The 26,384-nt window shown below is 49.3% G+C and overlaps 1 protein-coding gene across 9 annotated transcripts; it reads right to left on the bottom strand.

Annotated features, from left to right (window-relative positions):
* erg28 (ergosterol biosynthesis 28 homolog) lies at positions 1 to 24,356 on the bottom strand. Of its 9 annotated transcripts, none has more exons than XM_059648879.1 (5): positions 24,328 to 24,356; positions 18,262 to 18,395; positions 7,637 to 7,727; positions 7,281 to 7,399; positions 1 to 6,746 (listed from the first exon to the last, which is right to left on the bottom strand). In XM_059648879.1, exons 2-5 carry the CDS (start codon positions 18,392 to 18,394, stop codon positions 6,658 to 6,660), a joined length of 432 nt encoding a protein of 143 aa, XP_059504862.1. In that variant the 5' UTR covers position 18,395; positions 24,328 to 24,356; the 3' UTR covers positions 1 to 6,657. The 9 variants fall into 9 exon arrangements, with proteins under 9 accessions (XP_059504862.1, XP_059504864.1, XP_059504863.1 ...); XM_059648881.1 differs by lacking the exon at positions 24,328 to 24,356 and adding an exon at positions 22,472 to 22,603; XM_059648880.1 differs by lacking the exon at positions 24,328 to 24,356 and adding an exon at positions 22,538 to 22,578.
* Positions 24,357 to 26,384: the final 2,028 nt, after the last annotated feature.

Raw genomic sequence — 26,384 nt, 5'->3', positions numbered from 1 at the left:
TAAATTTAAAATATTTTAATTACAACTGAAAAAAATGCAGCTTTTATAAGAAATGATTCTTTTGAACTATGTGTTCTATCAGAAGAGATTACCAGGGATTGAAGTTCGAACTGTGCTTGCCCATGTGGATGTGAACACTATAATAAAACTGAACAATTATGTAACATTTGTTAAGGTGCTCTCTGGCTTAGAAATATAGCTGTCCCTTGAAAGTTCAATCACAATTTGTGTTTATACAATTATAAAATGGTTACAGCTCAGAAGGAGGCCATTTGGGTCATCATGTTCATGCTAGCACTGCAAGGGCAATTGATACAGCCCATTCTCCTGTAAATCCTTCCTCTTTGGTAACTAATTGACTTACCCATCAAGGCATTTTCAAGCAGTATGTTCCAAATCTTGATCAGAAAGTCACAGAGTTGTTACCATGCAAAGAAGGCCATTCAGATCATCATGTCTGCGCAGATGTTTCTGCTCAGCAGAATGACTTAAGACATTTGCTGCACTAAAATATATTTTCCTCAGATCACTACTTACTTTTGAAAATCACCCACAATCTGTGCCACCTGGTTCCCAATCCTTTCATGATTCAGAAGTTTCTCCTTGTCTATTCAGTGTTGTCTCCTCATGATTTTTCAAAATAGTTATCAAATCCCTCAATGATTTCCAAGGAATACAGCCTAACTTTTCCAATATAAATAACCAAAGATTCTCATCTCTGAAATTATTCTCATGAAGCTGTTCCGCATTTTCTCTAATATCTTACTATCCTTCTTAAGGTACAATATTCCAGTTTGGGCTGGATTAGTGTTTTATGCAGCTTTTTCAATAACTTACCTGCCTTTGTGCTCTAATCTTACAATTTTAATCTGAGCACAGAATCAAGAGAGATCTGGAAATAAAGGTTCATAAATCAGGATGGCAGGGCAAATTGAATAAGTGACTAGAAAATGTACAGAATCCTAGGCTCTGATAAAAAGAATTGCGATGGTGGCACGGACATAGCAGGAACATTATGTCAGGTTCAAACGTGTAGACCAGTCTCAGACAGAGGAGTAAAACTGTTACCTAAAGACGGGTCCCGACCCAAAATGTCAACTTTTCTGCTCCACTTATGATGCCTGGCCTGCTTGTGTTTCTCCAGTTCCACACTGTTGTCTGTAGATAAAGGATGGAATTCTTTTTTAACATCCAGTCTAATAACTAGTGACAAAAGTGATGAAAATGATGCTTGTGGGTGCTGAATGTTGTCTACATGGGCTTTAGCAAAGCCTTTGACAAGGTCCCTCATGGAAGGCTGATACAGAGGGTGAACATGGGATCTGCAGGGAGCTGGTAAGATGGATACAAACAGACTTGGTCAAAGAAGACAGAGAGTAGTGGTGGAAGGATATAGTTTCTGACTGGAGATCTGTGCCCAATGGTGTTCTGCAGGAATCAGTGGTGGGGCCCCTATTGTTTGTAATATACAAAAATAATTTGGAGGAGAATGTATGAGGTCTGATCAGTAAGTTTGCAGATGGCACAAAGATTTGGGGAACTGCAGGTAATGAGGAAGATTGCCAGAGGATACAGCAGGATATAAAACAGGCGAGAGACTTGGACAGAGAAATTCCAGATAAGTACGAGGTGATGCATTTTGGAAGATCTAATGCAGGAGGGAATTGTACAGTAAATGGCAAAACCCTTTGTGGTATCAACATACAGGGGGATCTAGGTATACAGGTCCACAATTCTCTGAAAGTGGCAATGCAAATGAATAAGGTGATCAAGAAGTCATATGGCACACTTGCCTTCTTTAGTTGGGGCATAGAGTTTAAAAATTGGCAAGTTATGTTACAGCTGTATAGAACTTTAGTAAGGCCACATTTCAAAAACTGTGTGCAGTTCTAGTCACCACACTAGCAGAAGGATGCGGAGGCTTTGGAGAGGGTCAGAAACAGTTTATTGGAATGTTGCTCATTTGCAGGGTATTCTCTATGAGGAGAGATTGGACAGTCTGGGTTTGTTATCACTTGATGATTATCGAAGGCTGAGGGGTGACTTGATCGAAGTTTACAAAATTATGATGGGCATGGAGAGAATGGATAGTTCTGGAATTTTGTTCCCATGGTAGATATGTCAATTACAAGGGGTGCACAGTTTAGAGAACATGTGAGAGTTTCACACAGAGGGAAGTGAGTGCCTGGAAAGTGATAGCAGAGGAGGTGATAGAAACATATATGACAGCATTCCTGCCAACAAGAAACACCTTGACAGATACATGAATAGGGAGTGAGCAGACCGATATAAGAACTTAAGAAATCATAGCAAGAGTGGGCTATCTGGACCATTGAGGTTGCTCTGCCATTCAATTAGATCAAGGCTGGCATTTTTTTTTTGTGGACTCAGCTCCAGTTAACTACCTACTCACCACAACTCGTAATTCCTTTACTGTTCAAAAACCTACCTTTGCCTTAAAAACGAGGAAACCTCAACTGCTTCACAGGGCAAGGAATTTCAGATTCACAACCCTTTGGGTGAAAAACTTCCTCCTCAACTCAGTCCTAAATCTGCTTCCTCTTAGGAGGAGAATATGCCCCCATCTACATCAACAGAACTCACTTTGAGAGGGTGCCGGGTGTCAAGTTCCTCAGAGTGACGATAACCAACAACTTGCCTTGGGCTCCTGCCACACAGATGCGACAGTCAAAAAGGCAAAACAACTCTTCTTCAGGCAGCTTGGGAAATTTGGCATGTGCATAATGTCCCTCACCAACTTCTACAGATGCACCATTGAAACCATACTGTTCGGGTGCGTAACAGTCTGGTATGGCAACTGCTCTGCCCAGGACCGTAAGAAACTACGAAAGTTGTATGCACAGCCGAGGCCATCAGGAAAGCCGACCTTCCATCAATGGACTCCATTTAACCGGCTTGCTGCCACAGAAAGGTGGCCAACATTATCAAAGACCCATCCTTCCCTGGTATGCTCTCCTACATCCTCTTCTGTCAGGCAGAAGATTCAGAAGTCTGAACACACACACAGGTTCCTCCCTGCCGTCATTAAACTGATGAATGGATTCTAGCCTCACATAATATTGATCTTGCTCATGTTGCTTTTACCTAGCGCAAACCCTGTGCAATGTAACCTGCATGCCTCTGTCTAAGTCTTTTTGATCTGTACACCCTTGCTTGTACAAAATGCGGAGGAATGGGATTGTGGGAGATATAGCAGTTTGGATCGGAAATTGGCTTGCTGAAAGAAGACAGAGGGTGGTAGTTGATGGGAAATGTTCATCCTGGAGACCAGTTACTAGTGGTGTACCGCAAGGTTCGGTGTTGGGTCCACTGCTATTTGTCATTTTTATAAATGACCCGGATGAGGGCGTAGAAGGATGGGTTAGTAAATTTGCAGATGACACTAAGGTCGGTGGAGTTGTGGATAGTGACGAAGGATGCTGTAGGTTGCAGAGAGACATGGATAAGCTGCAGAGCTGGGCTGAGAGGTGGCAAATGGAGTTTAATGCAGACAAGTGTGAGGTGATGCACTTTGGTAGGAGTAACCGGAAGGCAAAGTACAGGGCTAATGGTAAGATTCTTAGTAGTGTAGATGAGCAGAGAGATCTTGGTGTCCATGTACACAGATCCTTGAAAGTTGCCACCCAGGTTGACAGGGCTGTTAAGAAGGCATACAGTGTTTTAGCTTTTATGAATAGAGGGATCGAGTTCCGGAACCAAGAGGTTATGGTGAAGCTGTACAAAACTCTGGTGCAGCCGCACTTGGAGTATTGTGTACAGTTCTGGTCACCGCATGATAAGAAGGATGTGGAAGCTTTGGAAAGGGTGCAGAGGTGATTTACTAGGATGTTGCCTGGTATGGAGGGAAGGTCTTTCGAGGAAAGGCTGAGTGACTTGAGGCTGTTTTCATTAGAGAGAAGAAGGTCGAGAGGTGACTTAATTGAAACATATAAAATAATCAGAGGGTTAGATAGGGAGAGCCTCTTTCCTCGGATGGTGACGGCGAGCACGAGGGGGCATAGCTTTAAATTGAGGGGTGAAAGATATAGGACAGATGTCAAAGGTAGTTTCTTTACTCAGAGAGCAGTAAGGGAATGGAACGCTTTGCCTGCAATGGTCGTCGATTCGCCAACTTTAAGTACATTTAAGTCGTCATTGGACAAGCATATGGACGTACATGGAATAGTGTAGATTAGATGGGCTTGAGATCGGTATGACAGGTTGGCACAACGTCGACGGCCGAAGGGCCTGTACTGGGCTGTAATGTTCTATGTTAGTTTGATCTGCCCATACTGCTCATAAACAAAGCTTTTCACTGCACTTTGGTACATATGTCAAAAAAAAACTCAAATTAAATTATTTGGAGGCTATGCTCCCTGGTTCTAGTTTCACCTGCCATTGGAAACAACTCCCTGCTTCTATCCTATTTATTCCCACCATAATTTTACATGTTTCTATAAGACCCCGCTCTGTCTCATTCTACCAAATTCCAGTGGGTACAGTCACAATCTACTCAGTCTCTCTTTGAAAAGGCAACAGTTTCAATTTTGGAATCAACCTAGTGAATCTCCTCTGCACCCGTGCAGTGCCAGTACATCCTTTCTCAAGCAAAGAGACGAAAACATAGAACATAGAACAATACAGCGCAGAAAAGGCCCTTCGGCCCTCTATGTTGCACCGGCCTGTGAGCTAATCTAAGCCCATCACCCTACACTATCCCATCATTATCCATATGCTTACCCAATGACTGTTTAAATGCCTCTAATGTGGCTGAGTTAACTACATTGGCAGGCAGGGCATTCCACGCCCTTACCACTCTCTGAGTAAAGAACCTGCCTCTGACATTGTCTTAAATCTATCATCCCTCAATTTGCAGCTATGCCCCCTCATACAAGCTGATGTCATCATTCTAGGAAAAAAACTATACACAGTACTCTCGGCGTGACCTCACCAGCTCCCTATACAGCTGTAACATGCCTGCTTTTCAACTCAATCCCTCTAGCAATGAAGGACAAAATTCTATTTAGCTTCTTAATTCTCCGTTGCACCTGCAAACCAACCTTTTGTAATTCATACACAAGGACACCCAGGTCCCTCTGCACAGCAGCATACTGTAATTTTTTACCATTCAAATAATAGTCCCTCTTACAGGTATTCCTACCAAAATGGATGGTGTCACATCTACCAACATTGTACTCCATCTGCCAGAAGCTTGCCCATTCACTTAATCTATCCATATCCCTCTGGAGATTATCAGTGTCCTCTGCACACTTTGCTCTACCAGTCAGTTTAGTGGCATCTGTGAACTTTGACACACTACACTTGGTTCCCAGTTCTAAATCGTCTATGTACATATGGACCGTGTGGAGGCAAGAGGTTTTTAGTTTAGGAAGTGTGACAGGCCAGCGCAGTCTTCATGAGCCTGATGGCCTTTTCCTATGCTGTGCTGCTTTGTTCTTCTTTGTAATCCCATTTTCCAGCATTGATTCATGGTCTCCATTGCCTTGGCACTGCAAGTGCACATCAAAATACTTCTTCAATATTATTACCTTTCCCACCTTTAATGAGTCCCAGATTCCCATCACTCTCTGGGCAAAAGTTTGCCAATCGAGAGTCAACATGTTGCAGTGAATCTGGAATCATGTATTTGGTAGACCAAGTAAGGATGGCAGATTTCCTTCCCTAAAGGTCATCAGTAAACCCAATTTGTTTTATGACAATTGACAATGATTACAAGAACATTAGCTTTTATTGTCACATTTTTATTGAATTCAAATTTCACCATCTGTCATGGCATGATTCAAACCCATGTCCCCACAGATTGAACCTGGGTTTCGGGATTTCCACTCCAGTGTTATTACCACTACGTCCACAGATCCCTGAAGCTACAGGACAGGTAGAGACGGTAGTTAAGAAGGCGTTTGGGTTACTTATCTTTCTTAGCCAAGTCAGAGAATACAAGAGACAGCAGGCAAAGATAGAGCTGTATATAATGTAATTTAGACCACAGCAGGAGCACAGTGTGCAGCTCTGGTTGCATATTATACAAAAGGATGTAATTGCATTGGCAAGGGCGCAGAAGACATTTACTAGGATGTTGCCCAGGTTGAAGAGTCTGAATAATGAGGCAAGATTGAATAGGCCTTTACCATGGAGGAGTGAAGGTTGATAGGGGACCTGATACATAGGAGATAGGTTCAAGGTAAGAAGCAGAAAGTGAAGAGAAGAGCTAAGAATTTTTTTTAAATTCGGAAGATGTTGGGATTCTGGAAGTCACTGCCTAATTGTTTAGTTGAATCAAAAACTCTTGTAACATTTGAGCAGTATTTAAATGTTCACTTGCATTACTGTAGTCTCCAGAGTGGTCGGCAAAGAGCTGGGAAATGGGATTAATGTTGACAAGCATGGATACAATAAGCCAAATAGCCTCTTTCTATGTTGTATCACAGTCCAAATAAACTCTTATTTCTAAAGCACACTTTATGACTTCAGAACATTGGAAAGACCTTTCCAGCTAACGAATGGCTTTCAGTCACTGATTGTGATGAATGAAGTTGACAGAGTACCCAGGTGAACTAGTTGAATGAGCAGCAGCCAGAAACCTATCTGTACACTCTCTGTACACCATTATTCTGAGCAGCCAGGCCATCAGAGGCTCTACATCCTTTTCTTTGGTCGAATGGAGGTTCCCTCTTGAGAATCTTCCAAGTACTGAAATCCAACCAACATTCCCAGGATCGAGAAACCTCAGGAGAGAGGGGACAACAGTCAATGCAAAGAGGTGGAACAAACAGAACATCCAACACACATACTAACCCTATCCTTCTGTTCACAAAGCCAGCATTTATTGTCCATCTTTAGTCGCACTTGAGTAGGTGGTTGCGAGCTGCCTTCTTGAAACGCTGCTGTCCATATGCTATAGATAGACCCACAATGCCCTCAGGGAGGGAATTCCAGGATTTTGACCCAGCAGCAGTGAAGGAACAACAATATATTTCCAAGTCAGGATGGTGAGTGATTTACACAGCATTAACAACAGATTTTACAGAATCAAATGGTAAATTGATAAAAGCAATTCAGCAACAGGATGAGCCGATTCTGTGGTACTGCATTGGTGTGGATAATTGTTAAGTTCTGTAACTGAAACTGACAGCTAATTTTGGCATCTGTACCAATCAACAAGTCGGTGCTCTAGCCAGTGCTCTCTGACCTCTCAGGCTACCAATTGCTGTATCCTCTCTGTCAGATTGCTCCAAGGTACAGTCATAGGGTCTACTTACTGGACACTAACAGGGGTGCCATCACTGCTTTCGTCATAGGTGCTGTGAGATAAATGATGGATTCAGACACAAAGTGACCAAGAGCAAGAATAAAGGTCCACAGAGTCACGTGGTACAACCTGTGAGTACAGAAAGGAACAAACAGTTGACATCACAAAATCCTACATCCTCCAGCAAGAAAATGACTCATGACAAACAATTCAAACACTCCCAGGACATGGACAGCATAGGGCTATATATAGAGTAAAGCTTCCTCCACACCGTCCCCATCAAGCACTCCCAGGACATGGACAGTATAGGGTTAGATACAGAGTAAAATTCCCTCGATGTTATGGTGTAGTGCCACAGTTACATACGTTCTGTTGTGAATGTCCACTGCACATGCACATCGAATGATGGAAGAGAGCAGAGTCCAGATCCCAAATGTCCTCGCCTGCAAACCATTCACTACACAGAAACAAAATTGAAATACAACCATCAGCAAAACAAGGTCAAGAGAGAAACAACTAAAACTCCATTTTTGTTACTGTCAGTATGAATCCCATAAAGTGTACTGACTCCCTGGGGGCCACAGTCAAGTACATCATGGAGACAGTGCAGAATATTCTCAAGGTGGAACAGAGTGAGGCAGGGTCGCAGTGTAAGGAATAAAGTAGGAATGGCTGGAGGGCTGACTGGCCTGCTCCGTTCCTACTTTGTTTGTCCAAATACATTGGTATTAATGATATGAAGATTGTGGATAAATAAGGTCCAATGGTCAGATTTTCACTAACTAGGAAGGTGGTGAAAAAGGAGTGGACTCGAGTTTAGTAATGTGATAATGGGAACTGAACACCCAACCTATTTTTCCATCCCCACTCTTATCTGCTTTCCGGAGAGACCACTCTCTCCACGACTCCCTTGTCCGCTCCACACTCCCCTCCAACCCCACCACACCCACCACCTTCCCCTGCAACCGCAGGAAGGGCTACACTTGCCCCACACCTCCTCCCTCACGCCTGTCCCAGGCCCCAAGATGACCTTCCATATCAAGCAAGATGTTCACCTGCACATCTGCCAATGTGGTATATTGTATCCATTGGACCCGGTGTGGCTTCCTCTACATTGGGGAAACCAAGCGGAGGCATGGGGACCGCTTTGCAGAACACCTCTGCTCGGTTCGCAATAAACAACTGCACCTCCCAGTCGCGAACCATTTCAACTCCCCCTCCCATTCCTCAGATGACATGTCCATCATGGGCCTCCTGCAGTGCCACAATGATGCCACCCGAAGGTTGCAAGAACAGCAACTCATATTCCACTTGGGAACCCTGCAGCCCAATGGTATCAATGTGGACTTCACTAGCTTCAAAACCTCCCCTCCCCGCACTGCATCACAAAACCAGCCCAGCTCATCCCCTCCCCCCACTGCGTCCCAAAACCAGCCCAGCCTATCTCCGCTTCCCTAACCTGTTCTTCCTCTCACCATCCCTTCCTCCCACCTCAAGTCGCACCTCCATTTCCTACCTACCGCCTCATCCCACCTCCTTGACCTGTCCGTCTTCCCTGGACTGACCTATCCCCCTCCCTACCTTCTCACCTATACTCTCCTCTCTACCTATCTTCTTTTCTCTCCATCTTCGGTCCACCTCCCCCTCTCTCCCTATTTATTCCAGTTCCCTCTCCCCATCCCCCTCTCTAATGAAGGGTCTAGGCCAGAAACGTCAGCTTTTGTGCTCCTGAGATGCTGCTTGGCCTGCTGTGTTAATCCAGCTCCACACTTTGTTATTGAGTTTAGTAATGTCTGGATTATTGTCAGCGCCACGTGGTGGTCAGGATAAAAGCAGGAAGCTGCAAAGGATCAAGGTGCAACTTGAATCATGGTGTAGGAGGGACAGCTTCAGATTGTTGAGACCTGTTCTGGGATAGAAGGCACATATCCAAAAGGGATAGGGTGCATCTCAGCAGGCCTGGGATCAGATTGGGAGTTCACTCGTGAGATCAGGGAGATTGTAAACTAAAACAGCAGGAGCATGGGCACAGTGTAGGGAAGGAGAAAAGATGGCGCATGAGGTGAGAGGTCTGGGGCAGCACAAGACATGGGCATTAGCTAAATGTCAAACACGAACTGACTAAGGAATACCATGGGAATACAAAAAATAGCTTTACATCACACACGTAAACACGCAGTGGGGCACAAAAGGTGCAGAAGGTAAACAGGACACTAACAGAAGGTTAGAGATAACGGGAACTGCAGATGCTGGAGAATCCGAGATAACAAAGTGTGGAGCTGGAACCTCCTTCCCCTCCCTCATTTCTGATGAAAGGTCGAGGTCCGAAACGTCAGCTTTTGGGCTGCTTGGCCTGCTGTGTTCATCCAGCTCCACAGTAACAGAAGGTAATAGGACCATAAGACATAGGAGTGGAAGTAAGGCATTCGGCCTATCGAGTCCATTCTGCCATTTAAATCATGGCTGATGGGCATTTCAACACCACTTCCCTGTACTCTCCCCATAGCCCTTGATTCCTTCTGAGATCAAGAATTTGTCGATCTCTGCCTTGAAGGCATCTAACGTCCCGGCCTCCACTACATTCTGCAGCAATGAATTCCACAAGCCCACCACTCTCTGGCTGAAGAAATGTCGTCTCATTTCAGTTTTAATTTACCCCCTCTAATTTTAAGGCTGTGCCCATGGGTCAAAGTCTCCCCGCCTAACAGAAACAACTTCCTAACGTCCACCCCTTCTAAACCATACATCATCTTGTAAGTTTCTATTAGATCTCCCCATAATCTTCTAAAAACTCTAATGAATACAATCCCTGGATCCTTAGCCATTCATCATACGTTAAATCTATCATTCCAGGGATCATCCATGTGACTCTCCGCTGGACACGCTCCAGCACCAGTATGTCCTTCCTGAGGTGCAGGGCCCAAATTTGGACACAGTATTTTAAATGGGGGCCTAACTAGAGCTTTACAAAGTCTCAGAAGCACATCACTGCTTGCATATTCAGACCCTCTTGAGACAAACGACAACATTACATTTGCTTTCTTAATCACGGACTTTACCTGCAAGTTAACCTTTAGAGCAATCCTGGACCAACACTCCCTGATCCCTTTGTACTTCTGCTTTACAAATTTTCTCACCATTTAGCAAATAGTCCATGCCTGTGCTCTTTTTTCCAAAGTGCAAAATCTCGCATTTGCTCACATTGAATTTCATCAGCCATTTGTCCAATGACGACTTAAATGTACTTAAAGTTGGCGAATCTACTACTGTTGCAGGCAAAGCGTTCCATTCCCTGACTACTCTCTGAGTAAAGAAACTACCTCTGACATCTGTCCTATATCTTTCACCCCTCAATTTAAAGCTATTCCCCCTCGTGCTCGCCGTCACCATCCTAGGAAAAAGGCTCTCCCTATCCACCCTATCCATCCCTCTGATTATTTTATATGTTTCAATTAAGTCACCTCTCAACCTTCTTCTCTCTAACAAAAACAGCCTCAAGTCACTCAGCCTTTCCTCGTAAGACCTTCCCTCCATACCAGGCAACATCCTAGTAAATCTCCTCTGCACCCTTTCCAAAGCTTCCACATCCTTCTTATAACGCGGTGACCAGAACTGTTCGCAATACTCCAAGTGCGGCTGCACCAGAGTTTTGTACAGCTGCAGCATAACCTCTTGGTTCCGCAACTCGATCCCTCTATTAATAAAATCTAAAACACTGTATGCCTCCTTAACAGCCCTGTCAACCTGGGTGGCAACCTTCAAGGATCTGTGTACATGGACACCAAGATCTCTCTGCTCATCTACACTACCAAGAATCTTACCATTAGCCCTGTACTTTGCATTCCGGTTACTCCGAACAAAGTGCATCACCTCACACTTGTCTGCATTAAACTCCATTTGCCACCTCTCAGCCCAGCTCTGCAGCTTATCTATGTCTCTCTGCAACCTACAGCATCCTTCGTCACTATCCACAACTCCACCGACCTTAGTGTCATCTGCAAATTTACTAACCCATCCTTCTACGCCCTCATCCAGGTCATTTATAAAAATGACAAACAGCAGTGGACCCAACACCGACCCTTGCGGTACACCACTAGTAACTGGTCTCCAGGATGAACATTTCCCATCAACTACCACCCTCTGTCTTCTTTCAGCAAGCCAATTTCCAATCCAAACTGCTATATCTCCTACAATCCCATTCCTCCACAGTTTGTACAATAGCCTATTGTGGGGAACCTTATCGAACGCCTTGCTGAAATCCATATACACCACAACCGGTTTACTCTCATCTACCTGTTTGGTCACCTTCTCAAAGAACTCAATAAGTTTTCTGAAGCAGAACCTACCCTTCACAAAACTATGCCGACTATTCCTAATCAAATTAATCTCTTATAACCTTTTCCAACGCTTTACCAACAACTGAGGTAAGGCTCACTGGTCTATAATTACCAGGGTTGTCTCTACTCCCCTTCTTGAACAGGGGAACCACATTTGCTATCCTCCAGTCATCTGGCACTATTCCTGTAAACAAGGATGAGTTAAAGATCAATGCCAAAGGCTCTGCAATCTCCTCCCTGGCTTACCAGAGGATCCTAGGATAAATGCCATCCGGCCCAGGGGACTTATCTATCTTCACACTCTGTAGTATTTCTAATACCTCTTCCTTGTGAACCTCAATCCACCTAGTCTAGTAGCCTGTATCTCAGTATTCTCCTCGACAACATTGCCATTTTCTAGAGTGAATACTGTTGAAAAATATTCATTTAGTGCTTCCTCTATCTCCTCTGACTCCACACACAACTTCCCACTACTATCCTTGATTGGCCCTCATCTTACTCTCGTCATTCTTTTATTCCTTAAATAACTATAGAAAGCCTTAGGGTTTACCCTGATCCTATCCGCCAACAACTTTTCATGTCTCCTCCTGGCTCTTCTGAGCTCTCTCTTCAGGTCTTTCCTGGCTACCTCGTAGCCCTCAAGCGCCCTAACTGAGCCTTCACATCTCATCCAAACATAAGCCTTATTCTTCCTCTTGACCAGAGATTCCGCTTCCTTCGTAAACCACGGCTCCCGCACTCTACAGCTTCCCCCCTGCCTGACAGGTACATACTTATCTAGGACACACAGAAGCTTTTCCTTGAATAAGCTCCACATATCTAATGTGCTCATCCCCTGCAGTTTCCTTCCCTATCCTATGCTCCCGAAATCTTGCCTGATCTCATCGTAATTGCCTTTCCCCCAGCTATAACTCTGGCCCAGTGGTATACACCTATCCCTTTCCATCACTCAAGTAAACATAACAGAATTGTGATCGCTATCACCAAAGTGCTCACCTACTTCCAAATCTAACACCTGGCCAGGCTCATTACCCAGTACCAAATCTAATGAGGCTTCGCCCCTTGTTGGCCTATCTACATACTGTGTCAGGAAGCCCTCCTGCACACACTGGACAAAAACTGATCCATCTATAGTACTCGAGCTATAGTGTTCCCAGTCAATATTTGGAAAGTTGAAGTCCCCCATGGCAACTACCCTGTCTCTCTCACTCCTATCGAGAATCATCTTCGCTATCCTTTCCTCTACATCTCTGGAACTATTCGGAGGCCTGTAGAAAACTCCCAACAGGGTGACCTCTCCTTTCCTGTTTCTAACCTCAGCCCATACTACCTCAGTTGGCGAGTCCCCAAACATCCTTTCTGCAACTGTAATACTGTCCTTGACTAACAATGCCTCACCTCCGCCCCTTTTACCATCTTCTCTGTTCTTACTGAAACATCTAAATCCCGGAACCTGGAACAACCATTCCTGTCCCTGCTCTATCCATGTCTCCGAAATTGCCACAACATCCAAGTCCCAGGTACTAACCCATGCTGCAAGTTCACCCACCTTATTCCAGACGCTCCTGGCATTGAAGTAGACACTCTTCAAACCAACTTCTTGCTTGCCGGTGCCATCTTGCTTCCCTGAAACTTTATTTCGGGCCTCCCTACTCAAAACCTTCTCTATACTCGAAGTACAATTTTGGTTCCCATCCCCTGCTGAATTAGTTTAAACCCACCCAAATAGCCTCAGCAAATTTCCCTCCCAGGATATCGGTACCCCTCTGTTTCAGGTGAAGATCATCTTGCTTGTAGAGGTCCCACCTACCCCAGAAAGAGCCCCAATTATCCAAGAATCCAAAACCCTCCCTCCTGCACCATCCCTGTAGCCATGTGTTCAACTCCTCTCTCTCCCTATTCCTCGCCTCACTAGCACGTGGCACGGGCAACAAACCAGAGACAACAACCCTGTCCGTCCTAGGTCTAAGCTTCCATCATAGCTCCCTGAATTTCTGCCTTTAGTCCCCATCTCTCTTCCTACCTATGTCGTTGGTGCCAATGTGGACCACGACTTGGGGCTGCTCCCCCTCCCACTTAAGGATCTCAAAAGCACGATCAGAGACATCATGCACCCTGGCACCTGGGAGGCAACACACCAACCGCAAGTCTCTCTCGTCCCCACAGAACCTCCTATCTGCCCCCCGAACTATGGAGTCCCCAATGACTACTGCTCTGCTCCTCTTCCCCCGTCCCTTCTGAGCAGCAGGGACAGACTCTGTGCCAGAGACCTGTGCCCCACTGTTTTCCTCTGGTAAGTGGCCCCCCCCAACAGTATCCAAAACGGTATACTTATTGTTGAGGGGAATGGCCACAGGGGATCCCTGCACTGCCTTCTGGTTCCCTTTCTGTCCCCTGACTGTAACCCATCTGCCTTCTTCTTGGACCCGAGAAGTGACTACCTCCCTGTAACTCCTCTCAATGACCTCCCTCTGCCTCCCGAATAATCCGAAGTTCATCCAGCTCCAGCTCCAGTTCCCTAACGCGGTTTTCAAGGAGCTGGAGTTGGGTGCACTTCCCGCAGATGTAGTCAGCAGGTGACCCTTACCTCCCACATTCTGCAAGAGGAACATTCGACTGCCCTGATCTCCGTTCCCATTATTCTAAATTCCCAAAGAGACTGTTCAAAAAATAAAGAATAAAAAATAAATTTGTTACCTTACCAATCAGGCACACAGAACCTTTTTTTTTGGTTAGACGAGGAGGATGGGTGGGAGGCACTATCCGCGTAGTGTTTCGGGTAATGCAACCACACAAATATATTACGTCACTTACTCACCAGTCCTGTGTCCGCTCCTGCTCAGCGTACACTCCACCTATTCACGAGGTAAACATTTATAAATTTGAAAACAGTGACTCACCAGCTTCCCGACAGGCTCCTGCTCCAAGCTCCCGCTCGCGCTGCTGCTGCAACCAGAAATGGAAAGCACCGGCACTCAAGGTAAGCTTTTTAAAAGATTTAAAATCTCTGACTCACCAGTTTCCTGACAGGCACCTTCTCTTTTGTAATGCCTACCACACTCAACTCTGCCCCCGGCTCTCCCTAATTGTTGGGATACTACTCATGTCTTCCACTGTGAAGACTGACGCAAAGTACTTATTAAGTTCTTCAGCTATTTCCTTATCTCCCACCATTAGCTTCCAGTGTCAATTTGGAGCGGCCCAATGTCTACTTTTGCCTCTCGTTTGTTTCTTATGTATTGAAAGAAGCTTTTACTATCATTTCTAACATTACTAGCTAGCCTACCTTCATATTTGATCCTCTCCTTCGTTATTGCTCTCTTTGTTATTCTTTGTTTTTGTAGCCTTCCCAATCTTCTGATTTCCCAGTGCTCTTGGCCACTTTATAGGCTGTCTCTCTTTCTTTGATATATTTCCTGACTTCCTTTGTCACCCACTGCATCCCAAAATCAGCCCAGCTCATCCCCACCTCCCTGACCTGTTCATCCTCTCACCTATCCCCTCCTCCCACCTCAAGCTGCACCTCCATTTCCCACCTACTAAGCATATCCTGCTCCCTTGGCCTGTCCGTCCTCCCCGGACTGACCTATCCCCTCCCTACCACACCACTTATACTCTCCTCTCCACCTACCCTCTCCTCTCCACCTACCTTCTCCTCTATCCTGCTTCAGTCCGCCTCCCCCTCTCTCCCTATTTATTTCAGAATCCTTTCCCCATCCCCCTTTTCTAGAACATAGAACATTACAGCACAGTACAGGCCCTTTGGCCCTCGATGTTGTGCCGACCTGTCATACCGATCTCAAGCCCATCTAACCTACACTATTCCATGTACGTCCATATGCTTGTCCAATGATGACTTAAACGTACCTAAAGTTGGTGAATCTACTACCGTTGCAGGCAAAGCGTTCCATTCCCTTACTACTCTCTGAGTAAAGAAACTACCTCTGACATCTGTCCTATATCTTTCACCCCTCAATTTAAAGCTATGCCCCCTCATGCTCGCTGTCACCATCCTAGGAAAAAGGCTCTCCCTATCCACTCTATCTAACCCTCCGATTATTTTATATGTTTCAATTAAGTCACCTCTCAACCTTCTTCTCTCTAATGAAAACAGCCTCAAGTCACTCAGCCTTTCCTCATAAGACCTTCCCTCCATACCAGGCAACATCCTAGTAAATCTCCTCTGCACCCTTTCCAAAGCTTCCACATCCTTCTTATAATGCGGTGACCAGAACTGTACACAATACTCCAAGTGCGGCCACACCAGAGTTTTGTACAGCTTCACCATAACCTCTTGGTTCCAGAACTTGATCCCTCTATTAATAAAAGCTAAAACACTGTATGTCTTCTTAACAGCCCTGTCAACCTGGGTGGCAACTTTCAAGGATCTGTGTACATGGACACCGAGATCTCTCTGCTCATCTACACTACTAAGAATCTTACCATTAGCCCTGTACTTTGCCTTCCGGTTACTCCGAACAAAGTGCATCACCTCACACTTGTCTGCATTAAACTCCATTTGCCACCTCTCAGCCCAGCTCTGCAGCTTATCTATGTCTCTCTGCAACCTACAGCATCCTTCATCATTATCCACAACTCCACCGACCTTAGCGTCATCTGCAAATTTACTAACCCATCCTTCTATGCCCTTTTGTGCTTTTGTGCTCCTGAGATGCTGCTGGGCCTGCTGTGTTCATCCAGCCTCACATTTTATTATCTTGGATTCTCCAGCATCTGCAGTTCCCATTATCACTTCTATGCCCTCATCCAGGTCATTTATAAAAATGACAAACAACAGTGGACCCAACACCGACCCTTGCGGTACACCACTAGTAACTGGTCTCCAGGATGAACATTTCCCATTAACTACCACCCTCTGTCTTCTTTCAGCAAGCGAATTTCCGATCCAAGTCCTTCTGATGAAGAGTCTAGGCCCGAAATGTCAGCTTTTGTGCTCCTAAGATGCTGCTTGGCCTGCTGTGTTCATCCAGCTCCACACTTTGTTGACATAGATGAGTAGCATAGTACAGACCCTTTGGCCTCACGATCTTGTGCCAACCTATTATCGTATTCTTAAGATCAAACTACCCTGCATATCCTACGTTTTACAATCATCCATGTGTCTATCCAAGAGTCGCTTAAATGTCCCTAAAGTATCTGACTCCACTACGACCACCAGCAGTGCATACCACACACCCACCACACTCTTTGTAAAGAACCTACCTCTGACATCTCCCCTATACCTTTCTCCAATCACCTTAAAATTATGCACCCTTGTGATGGCTATTTCTGCCCTGGGAAAACGTCTCTGGCTATCCACTGTATGCCTCTCATCCTCTTGCACAGCTCTATCAAGTCACCTTTCATTCCTCTTTGTTCAAATGAGAAAGGTGCTCGCTCCCTTAACCTTTCCTCAGCATCCTGGTAAAAATCTCCTCTGCACCCTCTCTAAAGCTTCTATATCCTTCCTATATTGAAGTGACCAGAACTGAACAAATATCCAAATGTGGTCTAACCAGGGTTTTATAGAGCTGCAGCTCTATAAATTATCCAATTGTTGTCCATTGCTGATCCCTGAGGCACATCACCAGCCACTTATCACCAGCCAGAAAGCCACCAAATCATCCTCACTCCTTGCTTCCTGTTAGTTAACCAATCTACTATCCATACTAATACATTACCTGTAATACTGTGGAAATCTTTATCTCATGCAGCAGCCTTTTGTGCGGCACCTTCTCAAATGCGTTCCGGAAATCCAGATACACCACAGTCCAATGGCTCCCTGTTGTCCACGACATTCGTAATGTTCTCAAATATTTTTAGTAAATTAGGTAAACATGCCCAGCCCTTCATGAACCCATACTGTGTCTGCCCAATGGGACAATTTCTAACGAGAGGTCTTGCTATTTCTCCCCGATGATAGATTTAAGCATTTTCCCCACTACAGATGAAGCTAACAGGCCTATCATTACACGCCTTTTCCCTACTTCTCTTTTGAACAATGGCGCCACATTTGCTGTTTTCTAATCAGTCAGACTCATCTTAGAGTCCAACAAATTTTCGTAAATTATCACGAGCGCATTTGCTATTTCTGATGCCATCTCTTTTAGCACCCTTAAATGCATTTCAACACGGACAAGAGACCTATCTACCTTTAGCCCAATTCTACCTCTTTAGTGATAATGATCGTTTTTTGGTCCTCACCTGCCACAGCCTCCTGGTCATCAATTATTGGCACGTTATTTGTGTCTTCCAATGAAGACTGACAAGACATACCTATTCAACACCTTGGCCATTGCCTAACTTCCAAGATTGAAGGAGAGGGAGAAAAGAGTGAGAGAGAGAGAGAGAGAGAGAGAGAGAGAGAGAGAGAGAGAGAGAGAGAGAGAGAGAGAGAGAGAGAGAGAGAGAGAGAATGGTGAAAGGATGTTTCCCCGTTTGGGGGAATACACAAATATAGCACACAGTCGCAAAATAAGGGGACAACGATTTACAACAGAGATGCAGAGGAAAATCTTTCAGAGCGTGGTTATTCTTAAGAATTCACTCGCTCAGAGAACAGGTTCAAGGAGCCAAATAGCATAAATATTGCTACTGCTTCTTCTGTGGTTCTCGGTCTTGCATACCACAGCCCACTGGGACCAAAAGTCTTACCGAGCCTTGGGCTTCCAGTGTACAATTTGTCCGATAAAAAGCTGTGGTCCCAGAAACACTGAATTGTGTTTCCTGCAGCAACAATAGCAACCATCAGTAACCAACTGCGAAGGAGGTTGAGGAACCGGCTCATCCTGCAAGTGGAAGAGAGGGAGGGGACAGTGAGAAAGGGCGGCGCTCCCTCCGCGCTGACCCTCCGACAGTGCCCGCTCCCTCAGCGCTGACCCTCCGACAGTGCCCGCTCCCTCAGCACTGACACCACCCCCGACAGTGCGGCGCTCCCTCAGCACTGACCCTCCGACAGTGCACACTCATCAGCACTAACCTTCCGACAGTGTGGCACTCCCTCAGCACTGACCCTCCCACAGTGCCCACTCCCTCAGCACTGACCCTCCCACAGTGCCCACTCCCTCAGCACTGACCCTCCGACAGTGCACACTCATCAGCACTGACCTTCCGACAGTGCGGCGCTCCCTCAGCACTGACCTTCCGACAGTGCGGCGCTCCCTCAGCACTGACCCTCCGACAGTGCCCGCTCCCTCAGCACTGACCTTCCGACAGTGCAGCGCTCCCTCAGCACTGACCCTCCGACAGTGCGGCGCTCCCTCAGCACTGACCCTCTGACAATGCGGTGCCCACTCCATCAGCACTGACCATCTGACAGTGCCCGCTCCCTCAGCACTGACCATTCGACAGTGCAGCGCTCCCTCAGCACTGACCCTCCGACAGTGCGGTGCTCCCTCAGCACTGACCCTCCGACAGTGTGGGACTCCCTCAGCTCGGACCATCCGACAGTGCGGGACTCCCTCAGCACTGGCCGTCCGACAGTGCCCGCTCCCTCAGCACTGGCCCTCCGACAGTGCCCGCTCCCTCAGCACTGGCACCACCCCTGACAGTGCGGCGCTCCCTCAGCACTGACCCGACAGTGCCCACTCCATCAGCACTGACCTTCCGACAGTGCAGCGCTCCCTCAGCTCGGACCGTCCGACAGTGCGGGACTCCCTCAGCACTGACCATCCGACAGTGCGGCACTCCCTCAGCACTGACCCTCCGACAGTGCCCACTCGCTCAGCACTGACCCTCCGACAGTGCCCACTCGCTCAGCACTGACCTACCGACAGTGCGGTGCTCCCTCAGCACTGACCCTCCGACAGTCCCTACTCCATCAGCACTGACCTTCCGACAGTGCGGCGCTCCCTCAGCACTGACACCACCCCCGACAGTGCGGCGCTCCGTCAGCGCTGACCCTCCGACAGTGCGGCGCTCCCTCAGCACTGACCCTCCGACAGTGCCCACTCCATCAGCACTGACCTTCCGACAATGCGGTGCTCCCTCAGCACTGAGCCTCCGACAGTGCGGCGCTCCCACAGCACTGACCCTCCGACAGTGCAGCGCTCCCACAGCTCGGACCGTCCGACAGTGCGGGACTCCCTCAGCAATGACCATCCGACAGTGCGGCACTCCCTCAGCACTGACCCTCCGACAGTGCCCACTCGCTCAGCACTGACCCTCCGACAGTGCCCACTCGCTCAGCACTGACCTACCGACAGTGCGGTGCTCCCTCAGCACTGACCCTCCGACAGTGCCCACTCCATCAGCACTGACCTTCCGACAGTGCGGTGCTCCCTCAGCACTGACCCTCCGACAGTCCCTACTCCATCAGCACTGACCTTCCGACAGTGCGGCGCTCCCTCAGCACTGACACCACCCCCGACAGTGCGGCGCTCCGTCAGCACTGACCCGACCGTGCCCACTCCATCAGCACTGACCCTCCGACAGTGCGGCGCTCCCTCAGCACTGACCCTCCGACAGTGCCCACTCCATCAGCACTGACCTTCCGACAATGCGGTGCTCCCTCAGCACTGAGCCTCCGACAGTGCCCACTCCATCAGCACTGACCATCTGACAGTGCCCGCTCCCTCAGCACTGACCATCCGACAGTGCCCGCTCCCTCAGCACTGACCCTCCGACAGTGGCCACTCCATCAGCACTGACCCTCCGACAGTGGCCACTCCCTCAGCACTGACCCTCCGACAGTGCCCGCTCCCTCAGCACTGACCCTCCGACAGTGCCCGCTCCCTCAGCACTGACCCTCCGACAGGGCCCACTTCATCTGCACTGACCCTCCGACAGTGCGGTGCTCCCTCAGCACTGACCCTCCGACAGTGCCCGCTCCCTCAGCACTGACCTTCCGACAGTACAGCGCTCCCTCAGCTCGGACCCTCCGACAGTGCGGGACTCCATCAGCACTGACCCTCCGACAGTGCGGCACTCCCTCAGCGCTGACCCTCCGACAGTGCCCACTCGCTCAGCACTGACCTACCGACAGTGCGGTGCTCCCTCAGCACTGACCCTCCGACAGTGCCCACTCCATCAGCACTGACCTTCCGACAGTGCGGCGCTCCCTCAGCACTGACCCTCCGGCAGTCCCTACTCCATCAGCACTGACCTTCCGTCAGTGCGGCGCTCCCTCAGCACTGACCCTCCGACAGTGCCCACTCCATCAGCACTGACCCTCCGACAGTGCCCACTCCATCAGCACTGACCCTCCGACAGTGCGGCATTCCCTCAGCACTGACCCTCCGACAGTGCCCACTCCATCAGCACTGACCTTCCGACAGTGTGGCACTCCCTCAGCACTGACCCTCCGACAGTGCCCACTCCATCAGCACTGACCCTCTGACAGTGCGGCGCTCCCTCAGCACTGACCCTCCGACAGTGCGGCGCTCCCTCAGCACTGACCCTCCGACAGTGCGGCGCTCCCTCAGCACTGACCCTCCGACAGTGCGGCGCTCCCTCAGCACTGACCCCCCGACAGTGCGGCGCTCCCTCAGCACTGACCCTCCGACAGTGCGGCGCTCCCTCAGCACTGACCCTCCGACAGTGCCCGCTCCCTCAGCACTGACCCTCCGACAGTGCGGCGCTCCCTCAGCACTGACCCTCCGACAGTGCCCGCTCCCTCAGCACTGACCCTCCGACAGTGCCCGCTCCCTCAGCACTGACCCTCCGACAGTGCGGCGCTCCCTCAGCACTGACACCCCCCGACAGTGCCCGCTCCCTCAGCACTGACCCTCCGACAGCGCCCACTCCCTCAGCACTGACCCTCCGACAGCGCCCACTCCCTCAGTACTGACCCTCCGACAGCGCCCACTCCCTCAGTACTGACCCTCCGACAGCGCCCGCTCCCTCAGTACTGACCCTCCGACAGTGCCCGCTCCCTCAGCACTGACCCTCCGACAGTGCGGCGCTCCCACAGCACTGACCCTCCGACAGTGCGGCGCTCCCACAGCACTGACCCTCCGACAGCGCCCGCTCCCTCAGCACTGACCCTCCGACAATTCCCACTTCCTCAGCACTGACCCTCTGACAGTGCCCGCTCCCTCAGCACTGACCTTCCGACAGTGCGGCGCTCCCTCAGCACTGACCCTCTGACAGTGCCCGCTCCCTCAGCACTGACCCTCTGACAGTGCGGCGCTCCCATAGCACTGACCCTCTGACAGTGCGGCGCTCCCACAGCACTGACACCCCCCGACAGTGCGGCGCTCCCTCAGCACTGACCCTCCGACAGTGCGGCGCTCCCTCAGCACTGACCCTCCGACAGTGCGGCGCTCCCTCAGCACTGACCCTCCGACAGTGCGGCGCTCCCTCAGCACTGACCCTCCGACAGTGCCTGCTCCCTCAGCACTGACCCTCCGACAGTGCCCACTTCCTCAGCACTGACCCTCCGACAGTGCGGCGCTCCCTCAGCACTGACACCCCCCGACAGTGCCCACTCCCTCAGCACTGACCCTCCGACAGTGCCCGCTTCCTCAGCACTGACCCTCCGACAGTGCCCGCTCCCTCAGCACTGACCCTCCGACAGTGCCCGCTTCCTCAGCACTGACCCTCCGACAGTGCCCGCTCCCACAGCACTGACCCTCTGACAGTGCGGCGCTCCCACAGCACTGACCCTCTGACAGTGCCCACTCCCTCAGCACTGACCCTCTGACAGTGCAGCGCTCCCTCAGCTCGGACCGTCCGACAGTGCAGCGCTCCCTCAGCTCGGACCGTCCGACAGTGCGGGACTCCCTCAGCACTGACCATCCGACAGTGCGGCACTCCCTCAGCACTGACCCTCCGACAGTGCCCACTCGCTCAGCACTGACCCTCCGACAGTGCCCACTCGCTCAGCACTGACCCTCCGACAGTGCGGCACTCCCACAGCACTGACCCTCCGACAGTGCGGCGCTCCCTCAGCACTGACCCTCCGACAGTGCGGCGCTCCCTCAGCACTGACCCTCCGACAGTGCGGCGCTCCCACAGCACTGACCCTCCGACAGTGCGGCGCTCCCTCAGCACTGACCCTCCGACAGTGCGGCGCTCCCTCAGCACTGACCCTCCGACAGTGCGGCGCTCCCTCAGCACTGACCCTCCGACAGTGCGGCGCTCCCTCAGCACTGACCCTCCGACAGTGCCTGCTCCCTCAGCACTGACCCTCCGACAGTGCCCACTTCCTCAGCACTGACCCTCCGACAGTGCGGCGCTCCCTCAGCACTGACACCCCCCGACAGTGCCCACTCCCTCAGCACTGACCCTCCGACAGTGCCCGCTTCCTCAGCACTGACCCTCCGACAGTGCCCGCTCCCTCAGCACTGACCCTCCGACAGTGCCCGCTTCCTCAGCACTGACCCTCCGACAGTGCCCGCTCCCACAGCACTGACCCTCTGACAGTGCGGCGCTCCCACAGCACTGACCCTCTGACAGTGCCCACTCCCTCAGCACTGACCCTCTGACAGTGCAGCGCTCCCTCAGCTCGGACCGTCCGACAGTGCAGCGCTCCCTCAGCTCGGACCGTCCGACAGTGCGGGACTCCCTCAGCACTGACCATCCGACAGTGCGGCACTCCCTCAGCACTGACCCTCCGACAGTGCCCACTCGCTCAGCACTGACCCTCCGACAGTGCCCACTCGCTCAGCACTGACCCTCCGACAGTGCGGCACTCCCACAGCACTGACCCTCCGACAGTGCGGCGCTCCCTCAGCACTGACCCTCCGACAGTGCGGCGCTCCCACAGCACTGACCCTCCGACAGTGCGGCGCTCCCACAGCACTGACCCTCCGACAGTGCGGCGCTCCCTCAGCACTGACCCTCCGACAGTGCGGCGCTCCCTCAGCACTGACCCTCCGACAGTGCGGCGCTCCCACAGCACTGACCCCCCGACAGTGCGGCGCTCCCACAGCACTGACCCTCTGACAGTGCCCGCTCCCTCAGCACTGACCCTCCGACAGTGCCCACTCCCTCAGCACTGACCCTCCGACAGCGCCCGCTCCCTCAGTACTGACCCTCCGACAGCGCCCGCTCCCACAGCACTGACCCTCCGACAGTGCGGCGCTCCCTCAGCACTGACCCTCCGACAGTGCGGCGCTCCCTCAGCACTGACCCTCCGACAGTGCGGCGCTCCCTCAGCACTGACCCTCCGACAGTGCGGCGCTCCCACAGCACTGACCCTCCGACAGTGCGGCGCTCCCACAGCACTGACCCTCCGACAGTGCGGCGCTCCCACAGCACTGACCCTCCGACAGTGTGGCACTCCCTCAGCACTGACCCTCCGACAGTGCGGCGCTCCCACAGCACTGACCCTCTGACAGTGCCCGCTCCCTCAGCACTGACCCTCCGACAGTGCCCACTCCCTCAGCACTGACCCTCCGACAGCGCCCGCTCCCTCAGTACTGACCCTCCGACAGTGCCCACTCCCTCAGCACTGACCCTCCGACAGCGCCCGCTCCCTCAGCACTGACCCTCCGACAGTGCCCACTCCCTCAGCACTGACCCTCCGACAGCGCCCGCTCCCTCAGCACTGACCCTCCGACAGTGCCCACTCCCTCAGCACTGACCCTCCGACAGCGCCCGCTCCCTCAGCACTGACCCTCCGACAGTGCCCGCTCCCTCAGCACTGACCCTCCGACAGTGCCCACTCCCTCAGCACTGACCCTCCGACAGCGCCCGCTCCCTCAGTACTGACCCTCCGACAGCGCCCGCTCCCACAGCACTGACCCTCCGACAGTGCGGCGCTCCCTCAGCACTGACCCTCCGACAGTGCGGTGTATAAAAAAAAATCGCTTGTCCAATCTCCCACCCTCCTCCGTTGCCGATTGGCTTGGGGTGGTCTATCGGGTGGAGTGTTCATGTTTGGCAGACGTCTGCACCAATCAAACACCTAGACGTCACCGCCTGATTCTGCTCTATGCTGATTGACTACGAGCACCGCGCCCATTCTCCACCTTTTCATTCTCCTTCTTCCCAGTGGTTTCGTATTTAATTCTGTATTTCCCGTTTTTTTAGTTAATTCTCCATTTCCCCGGATTTTATTATTTAATTCCCCTTTTCCCGGGGGTTTATATTTAATTGTGCATTTCCCAGGAGTTTAGTATTTAATTCTCTTCTGTATTTTTTGGGGATTTATTATTGAATTCTCCATTTCCCGGGAGTTTATTATTTAATTCTGCATTTCCCAGAGATTTGTTATTTAATCCTCTATTTCCTGGAGGTTTATTATTTAATTCTCTATTTCCCGGGAGTTCATTATTTCATTCTCTAATTCTCAGGAGTTTATCATTTAAGTCTCCTTTTCCAGGGAGTTTATTATTTCATTCTGTATTTTCCAGGAGTTTATTATTTAATTCTGTATTTCCCCGGATTTATTATTTAATTCTCCAAATCCCAGGAGTTTATTATTTCATTCTCTATTTCTCAGGAGTTTATCATTTAAGTCTCCTTTTCCAGGGAGTTTATTATTTCATTCTCTATTTTCCAGGAGTTTATTATTTAATTCTGTATTTCCCGGGTTTTATTATTTAATTCTCCAATTTCCAGGAGTTTATTATTTCATTCTCTATTTTCCGGGAGTTTATTTCAAATGACTCATTTCAAAGAACTATAGAATCTGTACAGTCTGGAAGCAGGCCATTTGGCCCATTGAGTTACACCGACCCTCCGACCAGCTTCTCAGACAATTCCTTTATTTCCCATGGTTAATCACATCCCTGGGCACTATGGTGCAATTTCCCACATTCAGTCCACCCTAACCTGCACATCTTTGGACTGTGGGAGGAAACCAGAGCACCTGGAGGAAGCCCACACAGACACGGGGAGAATGTGCAAACTCCACACAGTCACTGCATTTCCCCCGGATCATTGTTATTGATCGACTCCTGGGGCTTTATAATTGAATTCTCCATTTCACTAGGGATTATTTTTAATTTCCCTTTTCCAAGGTTTATTATTTAACACCCCATTTCTCAGATGTTTGCTATTTTACCCTCCATTTCTCAGTGGATTATTATTTAATACATTTGCAGTTCTTTCGGATTTTATTATTTAATGTCCCCTTACATGACAGTTTCTTCTTTCATGCTCCTTAACTAGGGGCTTATTATTTCTTGCACCATTATTTGGGAGTTCATTAATTAATGTTCTATTTCTGACTAAAGGGCTGCCTTTGAAAGCTTGTGATTTCAAATAAAACCGTTGGACTATTACCTGATGTCGTGTGACTTCTGACTTTGTCCACCCCAGTCCAGCACTGGCACCTCCACATCTTTGCTACATTTGAACATTGTATGGGTCTACATATTGTTAGTCTGTAAACTGTGAAAAAGAAGTTGAACAGTGGTACATAGCTCAATGTACCAAGAGAGTCTTGGATTTGAAAATGATTTGGGATTGTGGATCAAATGTTTTAGTTTCAAAGGATTACATTATTTTTCACAGCAGTGAGATGGATACTTTATGAGTGGCACCACAGTATCTTCATATACAAATCAGACATGATCTTAAAGAATTGCACTGTAAGCTCATGGGATGGAATTAACTATTTCTGCTCCTAATTCATAAATTTATAATTCAATGACCACCTGGGACAAAAGGGCAATTTAATAAATTTCACAAGACAATTCAATGATAAACAGCCAGAAAATAAGAGAAAATTGGAGCAGCTGTAGTGATTCTGCTCTTCAAATCTGCTCCATTTATTGCATTGATGGTTTATCATCCAACTCATTCTTGAAATCATATAGAACAGGGGGAATTCCATAATCCACAGCCTCAGAGTGAAGGGACAACACTTCAGAACTGAGATGAGGAGG

The sequence above is a fragment of the Stegostoma tigrinum genome, chromosome 10 (assembly GCF_030684315.1).
Source record: "Stegostoma tigrinum isolate sSteTig4 chromosome 10, sSteTig4.hap1, whole genome shotgun sequence".
Classification (NCBI taxonomy): Eukaryota; Metazoa; Chordata; class Chondrichthyes; order Orectolobiformes; family Stegostomatidae; genus Stegostoma; species Stegostoma tigrinum.
The sequence above is the reverse complement of the archived record's forward strand: the minus strand, read 5'-3'. Positions and strand labels throughout refer to the sequence as shown.

Coding starts and splice junctions, on each gene's coding strand:
- erg28 (XM_059648879.1), bottom strand. CDS start 18,394: ATGAGCCGGTTCCTCAACCTCCTTCGCAGTTGGTTACTGATGGTTGCT. Junction 7,728..18,261: donor CACTGGAAGCCCAAGGCTCG/GTAAGACTTTTG, acceptor GTTTCTGTGTAG/TGAATGGTTTGCAGGCGAGG. Junction 6,747..7,280: donor GGCACCCCTGTTAGTGTCCA/GTAAGTAGACCC, acceptor CTCTCTCCTGAG/GTTTCTCGATCCTGGGAATG.